This window comes from Somniosus microcephalus, chromosome 8, assembly GCF_052327205.1.
Source record: "Somniosus microcephalus isolate GS21.2 chromosome 8, FLI_Smic_1.0, whole genome shotgun sequence".
Taxonomy (NCBI): Eukaryota; Metazoa; Chordata; class Chondrichthyes; order Squaliformes; family Somniosidae; genus Somniosus; species Somniosus microcephalus.
The window spans coordinates 44,076,755-44,101,559 of NC_140994.1; the positions used below are offsets into that span (position 1 = coordinate 44,076,755).

Consider the following 24,805-nt stretch of genomic DNA (forward strand, 5'->3'; position numbering starts at 1 on the left):
TTATTTGAACACAGGGTTTAGTGAATAATGGACAGTTCACAAGCATAATCTTGAATCAATGGCACAGGAAAACAAACTGCAGAAGTGTTTCCCCTGTAAAACCTAAAACACACAACAAACTTGAACAAGCTTAAATGGAATGTTACATACATTTCATTTAAAAATAAGAGCTCTGAGTGGCTAGCTGACCTTCTAGTATATGTAAATGCTACAAAAATGTGAGTATAGTTTAATCAATAAACTACATCAGACACTAATAACAAGTTGGAATTTTTAAAAATCATTTTACAAAATGGTTGACCTGAAAAAGGAAACAATGCAGTGATTTGATTTACGTGAATTCTGTGAATCAGTCCAATCTGTGCTGAATTCCTCATCCGAATCTGAATGTTTTTTTTTTATTCCTGCTGTTTAAGAGTAATAGCACATTGTGTTTATTGGTGCCCTAGTAACTTTAGAGCAAATACATTTATTCTGCTAAGTTGCAATTAGGCAGAATGTTTTCACTGAAAATGATCACAATTATGACACTCAGAGAATTTTTCCTTTAAGAAAATTCAGCTACTGTAAAAGTGTTTACCACAGTGCACTGCATTGTAATAAATATTCAACATAAATTAATAATTTACATGTACCTGAGCAAGTACACAGCACCATAAGGAGCCACAGCACCAAAAACAGGAGCTCAGAATCCCTTTATCTATCAGTTCTATTATAGTACACAAAATATGTTGAGCGCCAGCTAATTTGATCACAACCTTTGGTGGTGTGAGCTTACCTCTTATTTACAGTACAAGGTTGCATTTCAAACAATTGGTTCAACCACTATTAACACATGCAGCACTTCTGTTAAATTAAAATGCCTAACCATGTGAATTCGTAAGTCACAGAGATTTGATTGATATTATGAATGCCGTGTATGTCCTGCTTTCATACAACAATTAAACAATGAGTGGGTCTGACCACATAATACACAAGGGCATTATGTCCATGTGGTGTCTTGTTTATACAGTGAAGGCACTAATTATTTTGGTGCTTTTACTGTCTAAATGATTTGCTCTGATGACAGATTAGTTTAAAAAAATGGAATAAAATGCAATTTTAGTGTGGAAGCAGAATGTTACACCAAAAAAGCCAGTGATGGGGTACAATGAAGCCATTACAGCATGTTGCTAAGATTCATTGTGGTACCATGAGATATTAATGATAGTGAGGTGGCAGGACCACTTTCATTGTATAAAACAGATTGATATTCTATGTACCAGCATCTCTCAACTATATACATATAAAGATTATTTCTTCTTCCACTAGTTAGGGTGAAAAGAACAGCTTGGCAGTCACCTAAACCTTGGTATCCTTTGCCCAAGCCAGTCAAGAAACGCTGGCACAGATATGGATATATAGAGAACCATTCCTACTCGCAATGCTGGTTAATAAGAGGACTAACTCCATTTAGAATTCTCATATAGTGCAAACATGTTTGGTCAGTTGCTGGCAGGTAAAGTTCTTCTGTCATTCGATATCAACAACGTCGGTTAATTTTACTGTATTGCTGAGGCTTCTTGGGTGCTGGTCTGAAAGAAAGAAAAACACTATAATCAAATGAAGTTAGAGCTAATTCCAGTGCTGCATTCTCACTTTCTTTATGTATTTGTTTGGTCCTGAAGCTTCGCCAAAGAATATTACCTAAAGGACCTCAAATGTGTTTGTCTCAGATTTGTCTTTTTGCTATTTTTGCACAAACCTTAATCCAGGTTAAGTGGTGCCAACAAGAACAATAACTTGCATTTATATAGTGCCTTTAACATAGTTAAATGTCCAAGGTGCGTCACAGGAGTGACATTGAGTCAAAGAAGGAGATATTAGGTCAAGTAACTAAAAACTTGGTCAAAGAAATAGGTTCTAAGGAGTGTCTTAGAGGAAGAGAGTAGGGTGGAAAAGGTTTATGGAGGGAATTCCAGAACTTCGGGCCTAGACGGCTGAAGGCACGGCCGCCAATTGTGGGGTGAAGGAAGTGGGGAATGCACGAGAGGTCAGAGTTGGAGGACCGCCGAGTTCTCGGAGGGTTGTAAAGCTGGAGCAGGTTACAGAGTTAAGGAGGGGCAAGGCCATGGAGGGAATACGAGGATGAGAATTTTAAAATCGAGGTGTTGGTGGACTGGGAGCCATTGTTGGTCAGTGAACACAGGGTGGTGGGTGAACAGGACTTGGTGTGAATTAGGATCCGGGCAGCAGAGTTTTGGATGAGCTCAAGTTTATGGAGGGTGGAAGATGGGAGGCTGACCACGGGCACATTCTCCCCGTGTTTGCGTGGGTTTCCTCCGGGTGCTCCGGTTTCCTCCCACAGTCCAAAGATGTGTGGGTTAGGTTGATTGGCTATGATAAAATTGACCCTTAGTGTTAGGGGGATTAAATACGTGGGGTTACGGGGATAGGGTGGGATATGTGTTGGTGTAGGGGTTACGGGGATCGGGTGGGATATGTGTCAGTGCAGGCTCGATGGGCCGAAATGGCCTCTATCTGCACTGTGGGGTTTCTGTGATTTCTGTGACCAGGACAGCATTGGAATAGTCGAGTGTGGAGGTAACAAAGGCATGGCTGATGATTTCAGAAGCAGATGGGGTCAGGCAGAGGTGGAGGTTGGGCGATTTTACGGAGATGGAAGTAGCTGGCTTTTGTAATGGAGAGGATATGGGGTTGGAAGCTCAGTTCATGGTCAAATAGGACGTTGAGGTTGTGAAGTGTCTGGTTCAGCCTGAGATATTGGCCAGGGAGGGTGATGAAATCAGGGGCGAGGGAACAGAGTTTGTGGTGGGGGCCAAAGATAATGGCCACTAAAATAGTGGAGAGAGGACACCGTAGGTTAGGGCCTCAGAGTTCAAATCAGTTTTTTACTTGCAGATGAATAACTACACTTGCAAACTAACATCATTTTAAAAATTGATTTTTCGCTCCCTTGTTGCAAATTCTAATTTTAGGAGCTATCTCATTAAGAAAATAAAATGTTAAAAAAAGAGTTGCATGTGACAAGAAACAGATCCCCAATTGTCTGACACTACCATTTTGCTGACATACTCGTCATCCTTCTTCCTTGCATAATTCTGCCCAATCTAACTTTTCTCCCTATCACTGCACTGCTCATCTCTCCAATCTATCCATATCTAGAACTGTCAAATGTTGGCAAATATGACTAATTGTGGCCATTGTCTTGTCACCTGTCCAGTCTCTACCTCCTGCACCGGTTTTGGTTTAGGGTGATCAAATGTTGACTGACCATATATAATCTCCATCTCTCCCAAGGTTGAGGGTAATCAAATGGTGGCAAGTATGATGAACTCTTTCTCCTACAGTTATTTAGAAAATGGATATGTTGGTAATGTTATTTACAGTCCTCTACTTTCAACATAAGAAACATCTGGAAACACTGCAGTAAAGAACTCAGTCGAATGCAGTTCATTTAAACAGCAATCTGAATATACCCAATCTAATCTCAGAGCAGTTGTAATCAAGAAGGAAATCATTTTTGAAGATTGGTGCAAAAAAGATGAAAGGAATAATATCTACTGGGGTTGAACTTACTCAGCTGTTGCAGCAGACTCCCACAATGGTGGAAGGGCATGGAAATAGGACAGGACCCAAACATGCTGGGTTCCAACCCAATGTTTCCCCCTAAGGTGCGTACCTGCACAGTAATCTCAAAGGTCCTGCGCAGGCTGCTTACCGACTTTTACATTGTAAACACCGCACATGTGCAGAAATTTAAAGGGACCGCGCATTAAAAGAAACAGGCCACGCAGAACAAAGTGCAGGTTACAGGGAACATTGTCCCAAATTATGCCTCTGCGTACCCCATACATGACCATTGACGCGGTGAGGGTGGGGCCAGAACTCTCTACACTGGGAGTTCCTACTTCTCCAGCCTCAGTGGCAACTGGGCTATGTTTGGAGGCCAGTATGTCCAGTGGGATGAGGCATACTAGCATTCAGAAGAGTGTAGGTGAGCCCCAGAAGAACATTTTCTTTTTCTGGAAGTTCTTCAGATTTTCAGGCTCACTGGGGGAAAAATTCGTCCCCTTAGCGCCTCCCGTTAACACCAGTAGATGACGGTAATGGGGCGCTAGAGCAGTATCGCTGGGACGAGGCGAATCCAGCGGCGCACGCCAAATCCAGACCCCCCCCCCCGCCCGTAGCGCTGCCAGTAAGAGGTATCGCCGGGAACGTCAATGCCAGGTAGATTGTGATGTCAGTGAGTGTGAAACACTCATTGCCCGCCCGATTTACTAAATTGATTGTCACCACCTACTTCAGCGCCTGGAGTAAACACCGACAGGGAGAGCTGGCATGCAGCACCAGGAAGCTGGCTCCAGGAACGTTATTTAAAGGTATCATCAGTAATCACTCGCAGCTGTCAGGTTAGTGCAGTTTCAGTGGTTTCTTGTCAGTTTCACCTACTTCAACAGTTTCATTCAGTAATTTGAAGGTTCTTTTGTATCAGGAGTCTTCTGGCAACTTAAAAAGTAGTTACTTCAAAGATTCAAACTGCTACACTTGGTAACATTAATGGGGGCTGTACTGGCATGCCACCTCACCCTCCAGGATCTACGGCGGAGGGAGTGCAGGCAGCAAGAAATACAGGAGCATGTGCGCAGAGAGATGAGGAGGGACATCAGGGCTCTCACCAGGAGGCCTTACCCTCCGAGGGCATTCCGAGTGCACTTCTCCTACCTTCAATGAAGCGAGGAGCAGTGTATTAGATGGCCCCGCCTCATCAAGGAGGTGGTCACCGAACTCTGCTACCTCCTCCAAACAGACCTCCAGCCTCACACCAGGATGACTTAAAGCCCAGATCCCCTTTGCTCACCACATCCCCATCATTCCATCCCTCTTGCAGGCCGTACCACAGCGCAAAACTGAAATGAGACACACCACAAAAGAATGGTAAGTGAATTAATAAATTTATCAAAAATCAATGAACACATAATTACACCAAAAATATTAACTATTCACCCTTGTGCAATCCCTTAGTGCCTGTCATCACTGTGCCTTTACCTACTCTAGTGCTCCTACGACGTATTGGCATGGTGGCTGCAGCACGGCTCGTGGAAGGCTGCTGGGTGTCCGTGCGGGAGACTTCAGATGGCCTTGCAGGACACCCTCGACCAGCTCGGGACCTACAAGGCCCAGCTGTAGACTGCACCACCTCAGCATGGGCGGCAGCAGTCTGGGCTGGCTGGATGACAGGAAGCGACAAGGGCAATGGCGGAGTGGCAGTGGTGGGGGCAGGAATGCTGTCATTCTGAGCGACAGCAGGTTTCTGCTCCACTGACCCACTTCCACTCCCCAGAGCCAGCACCTCAGCATCCCTAGCAATCTGTTGTAGCACAGATTGATGGCCTGCTGCGACACTGTGAAAGCCCTGGTTGACGGTGGCAGACCCAGCCATGATGGCAGCAGTCAGAGCTTGCATGGCATCAAGCTGAGACTGCATGAGAGCAGTCTGAGATTGGATGCCACCAAGCATAGACTGTATTACAGTACTAAGACATTGTATCGCTTCCGCATGTGCTGCAATGGAGGCTGCCAGATCACCCATCACATTTGGCATCAGGTCTGGGTCACCACGGTCTTTCTGGGAATCTACCATCCTTTGCAGACTGGAAATGATGGGCTCCATGGTGCGCGCAGAGCCTTGTGCAATGTTGGAGGCGGATTCCTCCATGCTCTTTACCATTGCCGAGAGGCTCTTGGGCACCCTTGCCATTGCACCTATCATCTCGGTGTGCATGCCCATCACCCTTCTAAAATGCCTCTCCTTGGCTATAACGAATTTCTAGCCCAGTGTGCTTAAGGACATTAATGCAAATTTGTTCCTTCTAAATTCTTTACTTTTTTTTCCTGTCTTATTTTATATTTCCATTTAAATTACTCCTCTGGACCGGATGTGGAAACTTTATGTAGTAAAAAGAAAAACATTGATATAATAATCTGACTGGCATGAAATGTGTCCATAAGGAAACACTGGCCTAGAAATTGGGTTTTGGCTTAGCCAGGGCTTTAGCGCCGGAAGTTAGTGCCGGCGCTAAGTCCCCCTGCGCGCGGCAAAAATTCAGTAGCGCCGCGCCCAAACGGCTGCCGGCGCTACTGAAGGGTCTTAGCGCCTGGAAAAGGGCGCTAACTGCCATTTAGCGCCGCAATTCCGGCGCTGCGGCACCCGATGCGGTGCGGCAGGCTGGGGAAGTGCAGGCCTCCTCCTTCCGTTAAGGAGGAGCTGCCTGCACCCGGCCGCGGCCCGCGCAAATCTGTTTAAAAATGAGCCCGGCACCTCGGACAAGTGCCGGGCTTGCATCTGTTCCGGGGGGGGGGGGGGGGGGGGGAGAAGTCCGGGGAGGGAGCTGCGGGCAGGCGGCCGGCGGGAAAGCGGCCGGCCGCCGCGGGGCCTTTAATGCGCCGGCGCAAACACATGTTGGACTCTGTTGCCAGAGTCTTAGTTGCGGCTGCCACGGGCGAGGCGGCCGCAACTGAATTTCGGCGCTGGGGCCCGTCGGCATGGCAACCGGGACGCTGCGCACACCGATGACGTCATCGGTGCCGGCGCAGCGCTACCGGTGCAACGCCGCTTTAGGGCCCCAGGGAATTTTTCAACTGGCCATAACTCTGGCGCTAGTCCCTCTAGCGCCTCAAAAGCGGCGCTAAGGCTAGTGAATTTCTAGGCCACTGTTTTTATAGTTCCTTTAGGACCACTGGGAGCTCCCTTTCATTGTGTAAACTGCTGTATTTTCTCTCAACCATCAGATTCCTGCTTCCAGTTCAAAAATTAGACTATGAAAAAGTTATTCACAGAGAAACTACGTTACAATACATTACATTGACAACCCTTAAAGATAGTGGACCTTATTCCTTTCAATTTTCTCCAGTAGAAGGACTTGCCCTTTCACTAACCTTCCCGATTCACTTTGGAAACGGTCTTATTTCTTATATAAATAGCTGATCAATAAAAGTTTATTTTATTTTCTGCCACCTATTATAGGTACACGAGATAAGTCAGTCTTGCTGAACTTGTTTTTAACTGCACAAGATTTACATACCATCTTGTAACAGTGCTGAAGGCATTCTATCCACATGCTTATGATTAAAAGTTTAACCAATAATATAGTCTAATAATATAGACCAAATGTTTTGAGAGTTTTTTTGTTAGATCCTGAGTAAAGCTCAGTAAAGGGAAAACAATGACTGAGCCACCTCTCCGCATTACAGTGGAGTGTAACTACTGTGTACAAGGTTTTGTTATGCAAAAAGAATTTGAGATCATGGATTTTGCCATACTAAAGCATATACCTGTAGTACGTTGTCCCTTAAGGAAGGAAATCTACCGTGCTTACCCGGTCTGGCCTATATGTGACTGCAGTCCCACACCAATGTGGTTGACTCTTAACTGTCCTCTGTAGTAACCTATCAAGCCACTCAGTTGAATCAAACCATTACAAAGAATAACAAAAATAAAACCGGATGGATCTAGGCATTGGATCAAGACATGATGAAGGCACACCCACCCCAGTTGACCCTGCAAAGTCCTCCTCACTAATAACTGGAGACTGGTGCCAAAGTTTTGAGAGCTGTCCCACAGATTGGTCAAGCAACAGCCTGACAAAGCCATATTCACAGAATCATACCCATCAGTAAATGTCCTAGACTCCTCCATCACCATCCATGGGTATGTCCTGTCCCACTGGCAGGACAGACCCACCAAACGTGGAGGCACAGTTGTGTACATTCTGGTGAGATTGGCTCTGGGATTCCAAAACATTGAATCCATGATGTCTCATGGCTTCAGGTCAAACTTAGGCAAAGAATCCTCCAGAGAATACTATTTATCACCCTCCCTTAGCTAGTGAATCAGTACTCCCCCATGTTGAACATCACTTGGAGGAAGCAGTGAGGGTAGTATAGGCACAGAATGTACTGTGGGTGGGGGACTTCAATGTTTACCACCGAGTGGCTCAGTAGTGCCCACAGAGCACTGTGGGCCATCAGCAGCACCAGCAAAAATGTGTGTCAGCCGTGGTTTAGTTGGTAGCACTCTTGTCTCTGAATCAGAAAGTTGTGGGTTCAAGTCCCACTCCAGAGACTTGAGCACAAAATCTAGGTTGACAGTGCAGTAGTGAGGGAATGCTGCATTGTCGAAGGTGCCATCTTTTGGATGAAATTTTAAACCGAGGCCCCATCTGCTCTCTCAGGTGGATGTAAAAGATCCCATGGCACTATTTCGAAGAAGAGCAGGAGAGTTATCCCTGGTGTCCTGGACAATATTTATCCCTCAGTCAACATCACTAAAACAGATTATCTGGTCATTATCACATTGCTGTTTGTGAGATCTTGCTGTGCACAAATTGGCTGCCGTGTTTGCTACATTATAATGGTGAATACACTTCAAAAGTACTTAATTGTCTGTAAAGTGCTTTGGGACATTGTGAAGTTGTGAAGGGCGCTATATAAATGCAAGTCTTTTTTCTTTTTACCTCCACAATCTGTAACCTTATAGTCCAACACTGTTCCGTCACCATCAAGCCAGGTGACCAGCCCTAGATCAATGAGGAGTGTGAAGAGCTTGTCGAGAGCAGTACCAAGCATATCTGAAAACGAGGTGCCAACCTGCTGAAGCTACAACACAGGACTTCATGCATGCTAAAGATCTAAAATAGCATGCTAGAGACACAGCTAAGTGATCCCACAAACAACAGATCAGCCCTACCACATCCAGTCGTGAATGGTGGTGGACAATTAGACAACTCATGTGAGAAGGAGACTCAATGAACATCCCATCCTCAATGATAGCAGGGCCCAGCACTTGGGTGCAAAAGACAAGGCTGAAGCATTCGCAACCATATTCAGCCAGAAGTGCCGAGTGGATGATCCTTCTCCAGTTCTGCCTGAGGTCCCCACCAGTCTTCAGCCAATTCAGTTGATTCCATGTGACATGAGGAAACAGCTGAGTGAACTGGACACAGAAAGGCTATGGGCCCCTACAACATCCTGGCTGTAGTGCTCAAGACTGTTAGAAAGTGGGGGTGCCTAAAATGTATATGGCTACGCGAATAATACTGTGTTTAAATGATTGTATGTTTCTACTCGAGACAAGAGGTTAATGTATAAGTTTTGTTTTTCTGGAAAACTCATTAAAATTTGAGACAAAATGTTTTCAGTTAGATTAGGTAAGGCATAAACATCCCAATAGGGGCCCACAGCATGGCCTCACCCTGCCAGGCTAGCTGTTTGTTGGTTGTAAGTTAGGGTTTTGACTTTGTTAATGTATCTTTAATTTGGCCAATGAAGGCCTAACCTACGTTTCTTCTATTATTACTAATAACCATGATACAATGCTAAGGTGGGAATTGGTGTGAGCTTAACAAAGCTGCTTGTAGGAAAAGACATAGAATTAAAGGTGTCTTGTTTTGCACACTTTGTACAAAACTAATAACTTGCAGGACAATGGAGTATTACAGTTTAAACTCTTTTATGAAGCATCAGGTCTGTGATCTCAATCATACAGCACAGTGGGGACAAGATGGAGTTAGGACCCCTTACAGATGCTTACAGGCCAATGACAATTCAGCATGTGATCACATGTGAATATAATAGGTATTCCTTACAGATGCCTGCGGGCCAATGATAATTCAATATGCAAATGTTACATCCCTTTCTTTTAAAAGAAAAATGTTATGCATTACTTTTAAACCTTTCTTCTACATAATGTTCTTGGTAGCATAAACATATAAGTAAACTCAGCATTTAACTAGCACTGAAAACATCTCAACATTTCAATAACGATGTACAGTTTTTTTTTAGGGCAGCAATCCGCCTACACCCTTTGACAGTTCACAAGTCAAGGATAACTCTAGGCTTGACCTCTCGTCCCGACCTTGTGTGGTATGGAACCGAGCATGCACCTGAATCGGTCAACAAATCAGGTTCAGGTTTAGGTTCAGGTAAGTCTGATGTGTTTTGTGTATTGCTCTGTTCATCACACTCTGTTGAACTGATCCTCTCGTCGGAATGACGGTGTTGTTCCTTGGTGTTCAGGAGGTGCCTGCGATTGCGGCGGTACACCTGACCTTCTGGGGTGCGGACGTGATACGATCGCTCAGTGTCAGCTGGCTGGATGACGACTGCTGGCTTCCAGTAGTCATGCTCCTGGATTCGGACGGATTCTCCATTGTGCAGCGGCGGCAGTAGTCTAGCTGACCTGTCATAGTATCTCTTTTGGTGTTGCTGTCTCTGTACACGTTTTGCATGCACTTGCTTGCAGCTGACGACCTCTGGCTGCAGCTGCTGGTTGGTGCTTGGAAGAATTGAGCGAAGTCTGCGGCTCATCAACAGCTGTGCTGGTGACTTGAAGTTGTCAACCGGAGTGTTGTGGTACTCAAGGAGACTGATGTAGGGGTCTCTTTTGTCTGCTTTGGCTTTGTCCATGAGTGTTTTTGCAATCTGGACAGTTTTTTCAGCAAGGCCATTACTTTGAGGGTAATGTGGGCTTGATGTGACGTGTGAAATCCCATGCCTTGGCAAACGACTCGAACTCTTTTGATTTGTATTGGGGGCCGTTGTCTGAGACTAAAGTCTCTACATTGCCATGCCTGGCAAAGGCTGCCTTTAGCTTGTGGATCACAGCTGCAGATGTTGTGCTGTGAAGCTTGTCCAGTTCAAAAAATCTGCTGTAGTAATCAACAGTCACGATGTAGTCCTCGTTGTTCCATGTGAACAGATCCGTTGCCATGACCTGCCAGGGCCTGTCTGGGATACGGTGAGGTATCATGGGCTCTTTGACATTTGATGGGTGGCGTTCTAGACAAATGGAACATTTTCCGACAATGTCCTCATTCCGGGCCAAAACATAATGTCATGTGCTCTTTGTTTGCATTTTTCCATGCCCATATGTCCAGCATGAATTTTTGTCAACATCTCTTCTCTGAGACTGGTAGGAATGATGATTTTCTCCCCTTTGAAGATGATTCTGTTGATTTGTGACAGTTCGTCTCTGTGGTTCCAGAATTCAGATATGCTCTGAGGGCATTTCCTCCTTTCCTCAGGCCATCCTTCATGTATGACTTTGCTCAGCAGTGTGAGTTGTGCATCTTTCTCTGTTCCTGCTCGGATCTCCTTCAGTTTTGAGTCACTCACAGGTAAGCTGTTGTACACCATGTGCACCTGCACATCCATGCCTTCACTGAAGCTGCTGTCCTGGTAGCTAAGAGACTTTCTGGAGAGTGTATCTGCGACAGGAATGTCTTTGCCTGGATGGTGAATGATTGTGAAGTCGTACTTCTGTAGCTGAAGGATCATTCTCTGTAGCCTTGGTGGGGCTGCGGCTAGTGGTTTCCTCATGATTGACTCGAGGGGCTTGTGGTCGGATTCCACAATGACTTGTCGGCCATAGACGTACTGGTGGAAACGCTTACATCCAAGCAGAATTGCATATAGCTCTTTCTCGATTTGAGCATAGTTGATTTCACTGTCTGAGAGAGATCTGGAAGCATAGCCGATGGGCTTTCCTTCTTGCAGTAATACTGTGCCTAATCCGTACTTTGACGCGTCCACTTGTAGTCTGAGCTCTTTGTTGGGGTCGAAGTAGGCAAGAACTGGTCCTGGTTCTCTGGTGATTAGGTCTTTCATTTTCTGAAATGCTGTGTCATGTTGTTTGTCCCACAGGAACTCATTGGATTGTTTGAGCAACTGACGCATGGGTGCGTTGATTTCGGAGAGGCTCGGGGCAAACTTGGCGAAGTAGTTAACCATGCCTAATACTGTCTCTAGCTCTGTGCGGTTCTTCGGCGGCTCCATCTTCTTGATGGCGGAGATTTTCTCTGGATCCGGCTTAATGCCATCAGTTGAGAGGCGATGCCCGAAATAACTGATCTCGGTGGATCCAATTATGCTTTTCTCGGGGTTGAGCCGGATACCTTTCTCCCGTGATCTTTGTAGCATCGCACGGAGGTTCCTGTCATGTTCCTCTCTATTCCTGCCATAGATGAGGATGTCATCTACGATTGCGACTACTCCATCGAGGCCTTCATAGGTTTCATCGATCTTCCGCTGGAATTCATCCTGAGCTGAGATAAGACCAAATGGTAAACGCAAAAATCGGTAGCGTTCAAATGGTGTGTTGAACGTTGTTAGCTTAGATGACTCTTCCGTGAGCTTGATAATCCAGTATCCTGACCGTGCGTCCATTACACTGAAGTAACGTGCTCCCACTAGCTTGGGTGTGATGTCATCTAGCGTTGGTAGAGGGTAGTGCAGGTGTTTGATAGCCTTGTTCAAATCTCTGGGGTCGAGACAGACTCTGAGCTTGCCTGTACGTGGTTTCTCAACCACTACTAACGCGTTGACCCACTCTGTCGGTTCTGTTTCCCAGACGATGATTTCTGTATTCTCCATGCTCTGCAGCTCCTCCTTCAGGTGACTACGTAGAGCAAGGGGTATCCTTCTCAGTGGGCAAACCACAGGGGTTGCTGCTGGGTCAAGGTGAATAGTGCATTCACCTGGGAATAGTCCGATTCCTTTGAAAACATCAGCAAACTCCTCCATGACTGTCTGCTTCTCAACTGGTGCTGTCAATGATAGCACTAGCTTGACGAGGTCCATGTCTAAACATGCCTTTAGACCTAGCACTGGAGGTGCTTGAGTGTCAACAATGTAAAAGTCCAACATCATGTCGCTTTCTTTGTACTTGCATTTCATCACGCATGTGCCTTTTACATTGAGCTGCTCACCCCCATAGCCGGTCAGTCTGCGTGAGGTGGGCTGTAGCTCATACTCATCCTTCAAGCTGTGATACTCACTCAGAGGAATTACATTAACCTGAGATCCAGTGTCTAGTTTAAACTTAAGCTCTGTGCCCTGTTTTCCTATCTCAATATCTGCATAGGCTTGCTCAGTCTCTGAAATCTGTTTTTTCTGTGACACAGAATCAATAAACAGTTCCTCTGCATTTGGCTCTCTATCTGGCATTTGGCTGTCACTCACTGTGTGTACTGCTTTTCCGAAAACAGTCCTGCAGACTTTAGCAAAGTGGTTCCGTTTACCACATTTAGCACATTGTCTTCCTTTGGCAGGGCAGTATTCCCTTTCCCCATGCATCTGGTTTCCACAATATCCACAGTTTTTGAAGCGTTTTATGTCTGTGTCGCCCATTTTTAGAACTCTCTCTGTTCTTTCTGTTCTGAAACACGCTCTCTGGGCGGTGTTCATTGGTGTGTGTCTATTAACTGCATGCACTGTCTGTTCACTCGAGCTGCTCGTGGCACCGGTTATGGTTTTCAACTGTGCTTGGGCTATCTCGTGCGATCTAGCTATGTCCATAGCTTTGTCCAGCGTTAGCCCGGACCCAACATTCAAAAGTTTCTCTCTCACTTTAGCTGAATGTATTCCAAACACGTTGCGGTCTCTGACCATCTCATCTTTATCTGAATATTCAGTCTTTTACCAGCAGTTTTAACTCAGTCACGAACTGTTCAAACGACTCACTAGCTCCTTGTGCTTTCTCCTGAAACTTGTACCTAGCGAATATCGTATTTGTCTTGGGCATCACATATGCTTCAAAATGGTCAAAATAACTTTTCAATACCTTTGCTTCATCCGCGGTGAGAGACCATGTGTTAAAAATGTCTCTCCCTTTTTCTCTGATCCACAGGAGTAGGTAGCTGCATCTTTCTTCCTCCCCTTTGCTTTTCAACGGACCCGAGAACATTAACTCCACGTGTTGCTTGAACTTGCACCATTCTCTATGTAAGTTCAAAGATTCCCAATTCATTCGAGGTAAGGGAGCTCCAACGATGTCCATTTCAAATCCCACTTCTGACACCATGTCTTGTTTTGAACACTTTGTACAAAACTAATAACTTGCAGGACAACGGAGTATTACAGTTTAAACTCTTTTATGAAGCATCAGGTCTGTGATCTCAATCATACAGCACAGTGGGGACAAGATGGAGTTAGGACACCTTACAGATGCCTACAGGCCAATGACAACTCAGCATGTAATCACATGTGAATATAATAGGTATTCCTTACAGATGCCTGCGGGCCAATGATAATTCAATATGCAAATGTTACAAAAGGAATTTGAGGAGGTTAAGGTATCCATCTTAGGATGGGCCGTTTGCTAGATGAAAGTGAGCTAACAACTGGCTAAAGTGCGACAGCTCTGGCTTGGGCCTTCACATTAAAATGGGACAAGGTCAGGCCTCGTACTTGCTGCGCTAAAGAGGATAGAGACAAGAGAGATAAGACGAATTCCAAAGGAAGAACCTTCAGAAAGATTAAACAATAAGATTAATTGGCTGAGGTAATGAGACCTCCTTTTGGGGAGGTCTTTCATCCAAGATTCGAGACAAAGAACTCAATGCCCCATTGGATGATGAGGTTTATGGGGAACCTCTATAGGTTAAATGGTCTTGTCAATAACTTGGCCTCAGGCCCACCCCTAAAAAGAGAATAAAAGTAACAACCTGAGTGCTTGTCCACACAGACGGTGGAGGGAAGAGCTAAACAAAAGTTGGGCTGGTTGAGCACACTTTTGAGCGTGATCCCATGCTCACCAGTCAGACGAAAGGAAGAGAGGCCGCAAGTCAGAGAACTGTTCACGTACGCCAGCCGTCTGTCCGATCGGGTCCGGTACCAGCTGCTTCTCACGGTCGTATGTTTTGCTGTATTACTAGTGTGTTACATTCCGTCCTAAACGCCGATTAAACACAACATACCCACCATATTGGTTTGCACTCGATCCTGTTTACCAGAGATACGCAAATCTCTACAGACCTGTGCTCTAGAACTAGCAGTCACTTGGCAAGCTATTCCAGTACAGCTACAACACTGGCATTTACCCAACAATGTGGAAAATTGCCCAGCTATATCCTGGACACAAAAAGCAGGACAAATCCAACCTGGGCAATTACTGCCCTATCAGCCTACTCCCAATCATCAGCAAAGTGGCACTTACCAATTACCTACTCAATGATGCTCATTTTGGGTTTTGCCAGGACCACTCAGCTCTAGACCTCATTACAGCCTTGGTCCAAACATGGACACAAGAGCAGTATTCCAGGGTAAACCCCCTTGACATCAAGGCAGTACTTGATCAAGCGTGGCACCAAGGAAACCTAGTAAAACTGAAGTCAATGGGTATCATGGGGTAACACTCCAGTAGCTGGAGTCATACCTGGCACAAAGAAAGATGGTTGCGGTTGTTAGAGGCTGACCATCTGAGCCCCAGGACATTGCTGAAGAAGTTGCACAAGATAGCGTCCTTGGTACAATTATCTTCAGCTGCTTCATCAATGACCTTCCTTCCATTATAAGATTTGAAGGGGGGTTGTTCGCTGATGATTGCAGTGTCCATTCATAATACCTCAGATAATGAAGTAATCCATGCCTGCATGCAGCAAGACCTGGACAACATTCAGGCTTGGGCTGATAAGTGGCAAATAACATTTGTGCCACACAAGTCCCAGGCAATGATCATCTCCAACAAGAGAAAGCCTAACTATCTTCCCCTGACATTCAATGGCATTACCATCATTTGATGGGGCAGCGAGAGACCTGAGTGAATGGGGCAAGCATCTGTGTATCTCCTTAACCAATCAGATCAAAAGATTATGAAATAAACAGTGCAAGGACTGAGAAGGAGGTGTAAATTAGAGTGGGTGAATTCAAAAATCAGGTACAGAAAGAAAGAGGGAAAGAAAGACTGGATTAAGAGAGAGAAGAAGAGACAGAAAGGAAAAGTAAATTTTTTTAATTTAAAATTTTACATTGATAAAATCTCCAACAACAATTAATACTTGAAGGAATGAGACTCCACACTTGTAATAGTTAATTTTCAGTGCCAGAGGTTGATTGGCAGTAATTAACACTTATCTCATCGTTAAATGGGTACTTAGACTTGAAATTACAAGACTTAACTTTCTGTGGCAAGTTTAGTTTGTATCTACCGCACAAATACAGCAACTTCACGCCATTCAATGCATGTCAAAGGTGAGGCAGACAGCAAGATGCCGTTTTCATGAAGCTAACGGCGGAGGGGTGCAAATTGGACAGCAACTTTTGGATATTCACGCATCTGCCCCTCGCCTGAAGTTGCTGTAGCATTTGCACATAAATAATGGTGAGCGCCATTAGCCTCACCGTTATTTTGAGAGTAAAATCTGGCCGATTAGGACAGGTAATCAAAAGCTTGGTCAAAGAGGTAGGCTTTAAAGAGTGGCTTAAAGGAGGAGTGAAAGGTGGAGAGGCAGAGAGGTTTAGGGAGGGAATTTCAGAACTTAGGGCCTAGATGGCTGAAGGCACTGCCGAGAATAGTGGGGCAAAGGAAGTGGGGGATGCACAAGAGGCCTAGGTTGGAGGAATGCAGATTTCTCGGGGGGCTGTAGGGCTGGAAGAGGTTACAGAGATACAGAAGAGCATGACCATGATAGTTACACCAAACTATTAGCATTTTAACACCACAGTTGTGAGTTGCAGCACTTCAGAATAAATGAAATAATCTGCTTTCATTGCCGAATTAAATTGCATTGAATACCACAGATTTAAGTAGCACTACTCAATAATAATGTGATATTCTGCCTCTGTCTCCAGAATACAAATCACATCTTCAGATTTCAAATACAATTTTTCAGATTTCTCAATTTGAAGATTAACAGTGCAATCAGTTTTCAGGATAGCTTTGGATGTTATCTGACACTACACATAGAATGGGCGGAGGTGGCACCTGAAATCTGAAAAAAGATGATTCTCAGGAACCTCAATTAATTGCTATTTCTCTGCTTATGCGTACAATTTCTTTTTGTCTCTTGTTTCTGCTGAACTATATTGTCCATCAGGTCTTAATCAATCCGGGTGTTCGATAAGTGTTCCTAATTCATCTTTGAAATGCATTGATATTGAGCTTTAATTAAAAATGACCTTTTAAAACATAGCAGCATGCCGGTGTTCCAGTATGTTGTACCATGCAGCAGTACGGGGCACAGGTTCATGCCTGCAATACAAATTCTTAATTGTGGCTGAGTCGGGCAGGTGCCAAGCAGAGTCTACATGCTTACTCACAGGGAGTAATGCAAAAGTGACAAGAAAGTCAACTTTAATGAACCTCCCATCAACAAGCTCAAAAAGTAAAACTGACGGATGATTGTAAGCCTCTTGATTGGATAATGATTTGCAGCACCAGGCAATCCAAGATGGAAGGGGAGAGAGAAGAGAACTCTTTCAAAACCCCAACCATCTTCACATCTACTAAACATCACACATAGACAGAAAGTTGTCTTAAAATAAAATGAATGCTTCAACACAGATTCAGATCCAAAAAAAAGGCAAGTTGATCTACAATTCCTATGGTTATGTAACAGAATTTCAATAATGTTTGGAGGGTGATATCTACCACCATTGACTTTCATCAGATACTCTATTTGGCTTCTAGCACCCAAGTCCATTCTGCCATGCTTCATGTAAACCACAGAACAACACGCTAATATGATGGCTTCAGTAGATGTAGAAGCATGAGGACTCAGATGTCATACACAAGCTCACGAGCACTGCCTTGGTCTTCTGGAAGTACAACAAATCTGTACAATGCTTGTTTGTATGGTACAGAAGGCAACAGGATATTTTTGATCTCCACTACCAAATGTAACTCAGTTTAGCTGTTTTTTTTCATGAGTTTACTTCACTCATTGTCAAGTAAAAGCTGAAGCCAATGCTTTCTCTGAAGCTGAATTGTGTAAATAACGCACCTGACAGGCTTGATCTGGATCTCAGGGTTCTGCAGGGAGGAGGCATTCAGTTGAGATGGCCGGTTTATGGGATTTGCTGGCAGAGGTTTCTGTGGAGGACTACGTATAGAAGGCCCCTGCAATCAACACAAAAAAAATAGTGCCAGTTGTTAGAGATTTGAGTAGATCAGGCTAACCAGGTAGAAAAGCAAATAAATGCTTGTATTGTTCATAATTATACAGTTGCAGAAGTGCTAGGATTCCTCGCTGCGAAGGAGGCGGGGGATGCACAAGAGGCCAGAGATGGAGAAACTCAGAGTTCCCGGAGGGATGTAGGGTTGGAGGAGGTTACAGAAATAGGGAGCGGCAAGGCCATGGAGCAATTTGAACATGAGGATAAGAATTTTAAAACTGAGGCATTGGTGGAACGGGTGCCAATGTAGGTCAGCGAGCACAGGGTGATGGGTGAGTGGGAATTGGTGCGAATTAGAATACGGGCAGCAGGGTTTTGGATGAGCTCAAGTTTACGGAGGGTGAAAGATGGGAGGCTGGCCAGGAGAGCATTGGAATAATCGAGTCTGGCGGTAACAAAAGCATGGATGAGGATTTCAGCAGCAGCTGGGCTGAGGCAGGAGCGGAGACGGGCGATATTACGAAGGTGGAAGTGGGTGTTTTTTGTGATGGGAGAGGATGTGGGGTCGGAAGCTCAGCTCAGGGTCAAATAGGACGCTGAGATTGCGACAGTCTGGTTCAGGCCGAGACAGAGGCCAGCAAGGGGGATGGAATTGGTGACTAAACAGAGTTTGTGGCACAATTTTGTGTGAAAATGCTAATATTAATTAACAGTGCAATATTCATCTTACTTTAAATATGCCCATTGAATTTTTTTAACTGCAGTTTTGCAGAGGGTTAGTGTTTTTTAAAATTTTAAATCATATATGTGGTTTTCTGCTGTGAAGTCATTTTGTTTGCCAAATGGTGACAGTTCCAGATACATTACACTCTTGGACTCGGATGTGGTTAGCTGCCACTAATACAAATGGAGGATAATAATCGGTCTTCTGCTGACTAATGACTATAATTGGGAGTGTAAATTACTTGCAATCTTTAAAATGTTCTGTTTGCTGTTCATTTACAAAGTGCCAACATACTTAATAACAATAATTGCTTCATTCATTATGGTAAATAATAACCTTTTACGACTTTGGTTTAATAGGGAGAGATTTAACATCTTCAGTCAGGCAAGGAAAAAAAATAGTAATTGCACCTTAAAGACCACCCTTCTCCCCTCCACCACACATAATAGAATAAAATCCCAATGTTATTTTCTAATAACAGCCATTGTAATATAAATAAATATTATCATCAGGTCCATCAGCATCTGACAAAAGAGAAAATATAGGTTACCATTTCGGGAGTAGATAAGGAAATGCTAACCTGTCTTTCTTTTTTCATATGCTGACAGTTATGTGTATATCTGACATTTTCTGTTTTTATTTCAGATTTCCAGCATTTGTAGCTTTTTACTTTTTATGACCTAAATCATCTTGGGCTCTTTAGAGATGTTCAAATATTTTATCACTCAAATTTAAATGAGCTCTAAACATTAGAGTCAGAAGGCTGATGTTGCCATGGTAATATGGCATGCAAGACCTTTTATGATATTTGTGTACAGAAGGCAGTGGAATGATGCAGTCAGAGATGCAATTATGTCGCGTGTCACTCACTGATGCTACAAATGCATTTTTAAAATTATACTTTATGTGAAAAGCCTGCATAGTAAAAGTTATGTACAATACCACATGGTAAAAGTTAATACCGATTAGCTAAAGCACCTTGACCATTTCCCATGAAGCTGCTTTTATGTTGCACTAGTGGTAGCTTTTGACATCCAGGAGTCTTGCAGCCGCCTGAAACCCTAGCTGGTTTAGTGAATCCTGATAACGTTAATTTTGGGTTACAGACAGCTGTGTGAGACACGGGGGTCAGGGGCAGCTTTAGAAGCAGTTTTCAAAGTAGTTTGTGCCCGGGTCTTTCAGAAACGGAAACTTACCGAAATTCCCTAAAATAGCAAAACCACCCCTTAAACGGTCAGCAAAAGTAAACTTACGCCAGATCACCTCTAAAGCAAAAGGCCCCATTTAAATCTAATTGGAATCTGAATTCCAGATTCCCCCTGGAGAAAAAGAACCACAGCTGGTAACTGTACAAGGAGTTTCAGCAGCCCTCTTATCCTGCCCTCCTTTCCTTCTCCTTGTCTGACTGATAAGATATTTCAGCACATTCTCGGAAACAAGATATTTTTTTCTGTTTTTCTTCAGGCTTTTATCTCTACTTCACTCAAATGCTACCATAGCTTAAAGTTGGCAACAGAAACATGATGTAAAATTTTGGATTTGTAACTTTAAAGCAACAAGAGTACACGAGCTATAGCTTGTCCACGTGAGCTCTCTGAGACAAAGATGGCAGGTGCTGGAGAGTGTGGGCGGGAGAATGGGGAACATCCTTGAGGCTTTTCCCGCTCCATCACCATAACCTTGACAGAAGTTTAGTGGAAAATCCGGAGGTTGAGAGCCACCATTTTTATCTCAAGAGAAGTCGGCTCTGTAAATTTATTTCATTGGAAACAACCAAGAGCCAGCTTGAAGCTCTTGGAAATGGTATTTTACATATATTTAGTATTATCATAGAATCCTTTATTTAGAAGAGAACTTTATGGTAAACAATAAAGACATTGTAAATAACAACAGAAAATGCTGGAAAAACTCAGCAGGCCAGGCAACATCCGTGGAGAGAGAAATAGAGTCAACGTTTCAGGTCGAAACCCTTTGTCAAGACTGAAAAAGCACAGGTAATGAAGCAGATTAAAAGGCCAGGCTGGGAGAGAACAAAAGAGAAGTGAAGAGACATTAAGAGGTATTCAAAACGAGACGAGATGGTGATAGGACTAGTGGAGACAAAAGACGGCTCTAGATTAGGTGTGAAATGCGCTGGCAGAATGGGAGACAGCTGCCATGTGGGAGAGAAAAAAAGGGGGGGAGGGGAAAGGGCCAAAACAAAGGTGTGGATAAAAAATATAAGTAAAAATGTAATGGGAGCCGAGGTTATGATCTGAAATTGTTGAACTTGCTATTGAGTCCGGAAGGCTGTAAAGTGCTTAATTGGAAGATGAGGTGCTGTTCCTCGAGCTTACGCTGAGCTTCCGTGGAACAATGCAAGAGCCCGAGTACGGTGAGGTCTGAGTGGGAATGGGGCGGTGAATTAAAATGACAGGCGACCGGAAACTCGGGGTCATTCTTGCGGATTGAACGGAGGTGTTCCGCAAAGCGGTCACCCAATCTGCGTTTGGTCTCCCCAATGTAGAGGAGACCACATCGTGAGCAGCGAATACAATATACTAGATTGCAAGAAGTACAAGTAAATCACTGTTTCACCTGGAAGGGGTGTTTGGGGTCCTGGACAGGCGGAAGGGGGAGGTATAAGGGCAGGTGTTGCATCTCCTGCACTTGCTCGGGAAGGTGCCGGGCGAAGGGGAAGGGGTGTTGGGGGTGATAGAGGAGTGGACTAGAGTGTCTCGGAGGGAGTGGTCCCTACGGAATGCTGAAAGGGGAGGGGCGGGGACGATGCGTTCACAATAAAGAAATTGTGACTTGTCTGACAGTAATTAGATATTTGATGAAATTTGAGAGTTGGCTTGGCTTTCTTAAACTAAATAGCAGTAGCCTTCGATAAATAAATAGTGAGTAACTAAAATAATAAAGTGAATTATTAATAGCCTGAATAAAACAACAACCTCTACTTAGCCTCCTCTGTTTCATTTTTAATAGCTTGTATAAGAATTTTCCACAAATTACATTGAAAAAGGCCAAAATCACTAGTAAATGTTGTGGAAACATCTGAGAGACAGCTCTTTTCAAGTATTAGACTTCTCTTGAATTTTTAAGCATGTGGTGTCATTTTCGACCTGAGCAGTACACAGAAGACATGCATACCTGTGGATTTCTGAAGGAAGGGTTGGCTGGCAGTGGTCTGCTTGGTACTCCAGAATTAGACTCCATGCTGTGGTTCAGTGGTGGCAGGACCCGCTGAGGCGTCAGGGAAAAGTGCAAATTTGCTCTTCTGACTGAATTCGGCAGTGGATTACTAATGTGAACTGGCTGATAGCGGGCTGGCCCTCGCACAGCTTGATCGCGCACATTATGGGGTGGGAATGAGCTGGCAGGCTGCAAATTGTCTGTCTGCTGAAATAAATAAATAGACAACAAAAATTAACTATAATAAAACTTTTGCCGAGGACATGTTAATTAGTTATCATGTAATACTTTTCTTGAGGTCATATTAATTAGGTATCATATGAAACTTTTCTTAAGGAATTATTACTTAGTTGTTGAGTAAATCATTAATAGAGGGCATATTTTTGACAAAGAACAAATGCTCAGTACTGTTTAATACTGGAAGACAATACATTTTTCTGATGGCATACCTTGTATATGTTGGCTTGTCTTTTGATGGAAGGTGTGTAGGCAGTGCTGGATTGGCTTGGTGTTGAAGATCTGGTAGGACCCACAGTCCTACAAATAAGAAAAGGTCTTGGTACAGTTAATTTGTACAGATTTAATACAGTCAATTATGATTGCAGTATATAAAGTCAGAGACAATACAAATAAATTTCCAGCACAATTTTCATATGATCAAATCTTTACCAGACGCAATTTATTCCAGGCCTTTCTTCCCCAAATTTCTTCTAATTTTCACCCCCAAAAGTGATGACACATGCTATAGTACAATTCCATAGATACCAATAGCCATCTGATATCTTGTCCAAGGGGCTATTCTTCTCCTCTATGCAGAGTTTAGTTGGCAAACTATTTGACCATAGACAGCATCACAAACAAGCCTAGTCCCATTCTTATCTGACATCTATAGACATGAATATTCCAGAAGGGGTCACTGGATGGCAATCAACAGCAGGATCCTTGGCTAATTTTTCTCCATCCTACCCTGGGGAAACCAAAACCAACTTAGCATCTCCACAGCTGCCTGGTTGAGATCAATTAACTCAGGACAGCCTGGATCAAACTGGTCCCTTTCTGGTTTGTATGCCTCTTTACTGTGCTATGCAGTGTATTAACCCAAAACCATTGGGGAGCTGGTCTTAATTTATTGTGATCAGATTCGCAAACCTGGAAATAGGCCACTCTTTTTTCTATTCCTCTCTACTGCATACAACTGTATTTTTAATGACTGGGTCAAATGGTTTACTGATACTTGTAAAGAGGGGAAATGCTTTGAAATGGTAGTGCATTCATTTGCTTGAGTTGAAAATGAAGTCTGTGAAATGAGGTCATGCAGTGAATTGGCACACTGTCTGGTATCTGGCTTCAAATCCAGCCCACCTTACTTAATTGAAAGTCTCCTCTTTTTTGAAAGGCCTAATATTTAGGGTCCAGAGAAGCAGTAATGTGACAGTACTGCAGTGCCATTCTCTTTGGTAACTGTGGGACTAGATGGACTGCTGAAACCTGTGCTGGGTGGTGATTAAAGTAGACTCTCTTAAGAGGGAACACAGCAAGAATTTTGATAAATCATAATGGTAAGTTAAAATCAGAAAATGCTGATAAAACACACCAGGTCCATCAGCATCTGAAAAGAGAAAATATAGCATAATGTTTTGAGTACAGCCTCTTTGTTCTACTTTTAATTTCAGATTTTCAGCATTTGTAGTGTTTTCTTTTGAAATACAATATACTTCTACACAATGTTGCACATCATCTCTCATCATTTCACACCAAATGGGATCCACCACCCAGAAAATCTGCATGAAAAAAACTACATTACATTCATCAACTACTATTTATCAGCTACCATTGTCAGCAGCTTTTCCACTGCAACATTGTTGTAACCTCTAATTGCTGTGCTCATTTATAATAAAAACTGTACACACATTTTTAACCACAAATAAATGCAACCAGGCTTTTGTCACCCATAATTGACATTTTGATAAATTAAAGTTCATAATAATGAGCAATTTAATCAGCTGTACTTTCAACTAGTATTGATAGCAACACTAATGGGCAAGTAGTGTGGATAGTGGGCAGGACAAGGGTGCAGGCCAATAGCAGGACTGGTGGGCTGATGGTGGCAGTAAAAGGGCAAGACTCAGGAGTGGCACGAGGGGCCAGGGCTTGGGATTGGGCAAGAGTGGCATAAAGCTAAAGTTTGAGAGCATAGCAATGCATATGGAGCTCAGATCAGGTGCTCGTGCTTTCAATCCAGTATCATTGGAACCCAAAGGGCCAATGAATAAAAGGCTCAATTCACGAGTTTCATATTAACAAGGGGAGCTTAGGCATGTAAGATCCTGTGAGGGCTAAAACAAAAGTGCTGCCTGTGTAATGTCAGATGTACTGGTACTCAGTGCTCCCACTGGACACGAATTGGAACATCTTCCAGTACTGTTATCCCTTATTTTGATGAACACCAACAATTACAGTAATTACATTTCCTGTACGCCCGTGAATATTATATTGAATTATACATATTTCCATATTTATAGGGATGGAGACAGAATTTTTAAAATTGAGTGGGCTTGTAATAATGTGGGGAAGAGTAGGAGACAAGAAAACAGTAATGATTACATCCACTATCCATAATTAAGGGACTGGTTAGCCAGGCCCTTCCCCCTCCCTCAGGCTCTAACACTACATTCTCATTAACAAGGCAAGGAAGAAACATCTTCGAGAGTCTCCATAGCAAATGCTGGAGAAAACCTTTACCTTATTTTTTGAAAGACTTTACCTTAATTTTTCTACAGTGGTCATTTTATGTGAGAAGAGAAGCTGAAGCAATGTCTTCCGTTTGAAACACATTATCAGCCCAGCGGTGATAAGACTCAAGATGGTAACTAGTATGCCCACAAACAGGCTGTTGCTTTCTGAAACTCAATGAATAAATACAACTTCAGTTGTGACAGCAACATTGCCTTTAAAATAATTTCTGTCAAATTGTACAAAAGTTTAATCAACAATGAATCCCCTTTCCCTGCC

General features: G+C 43.6%; 1 protein-coding gene across 5 annotated transcripts in view; it reads right to left on the minus strand.

Annotated features, from left to right (window-relative positions):
* Nucleotides 1–24,805, minus strand: part of adam12a (ADAM metallopeptidase domain 12a) — a 432,297-nt gene continuing 407,492 nt past the window's right edge. For 2 of the 5 annotated variants that reach the window (XM_085994672.1, XM_085994668.1), the window contains 5 exons: nt 24,558–24,693; nt 22,243–22,330; nt 21,752–22,000; nt 17,781–17,896; nt 1–1,574 (listed from right to left, as the gene is read on the minus strand). In XM_085994672.1, coding sequence (XP_085850798.1) covers nt 1,523–1,574; nt 17,781–17,896; nt 21,752–22,000; nt 22,243–22,330; nt 24,558–24,693 — 641 coding nt within the window. In that variant the 3' untranslated portion in view covers nt 1–1,522. Of the gene's footprint in view, nt 1,575–17,780; nt 17,897–21,751; nt 22,001–22,242; nt 22,331–24,557; nt 24,694–24,805 lie in introns of those variants that run through there. The other 3 variants (XM_085994669.1, XM_085994671.1, XM_085994670.1) reach the window with 3 other exon arrangements.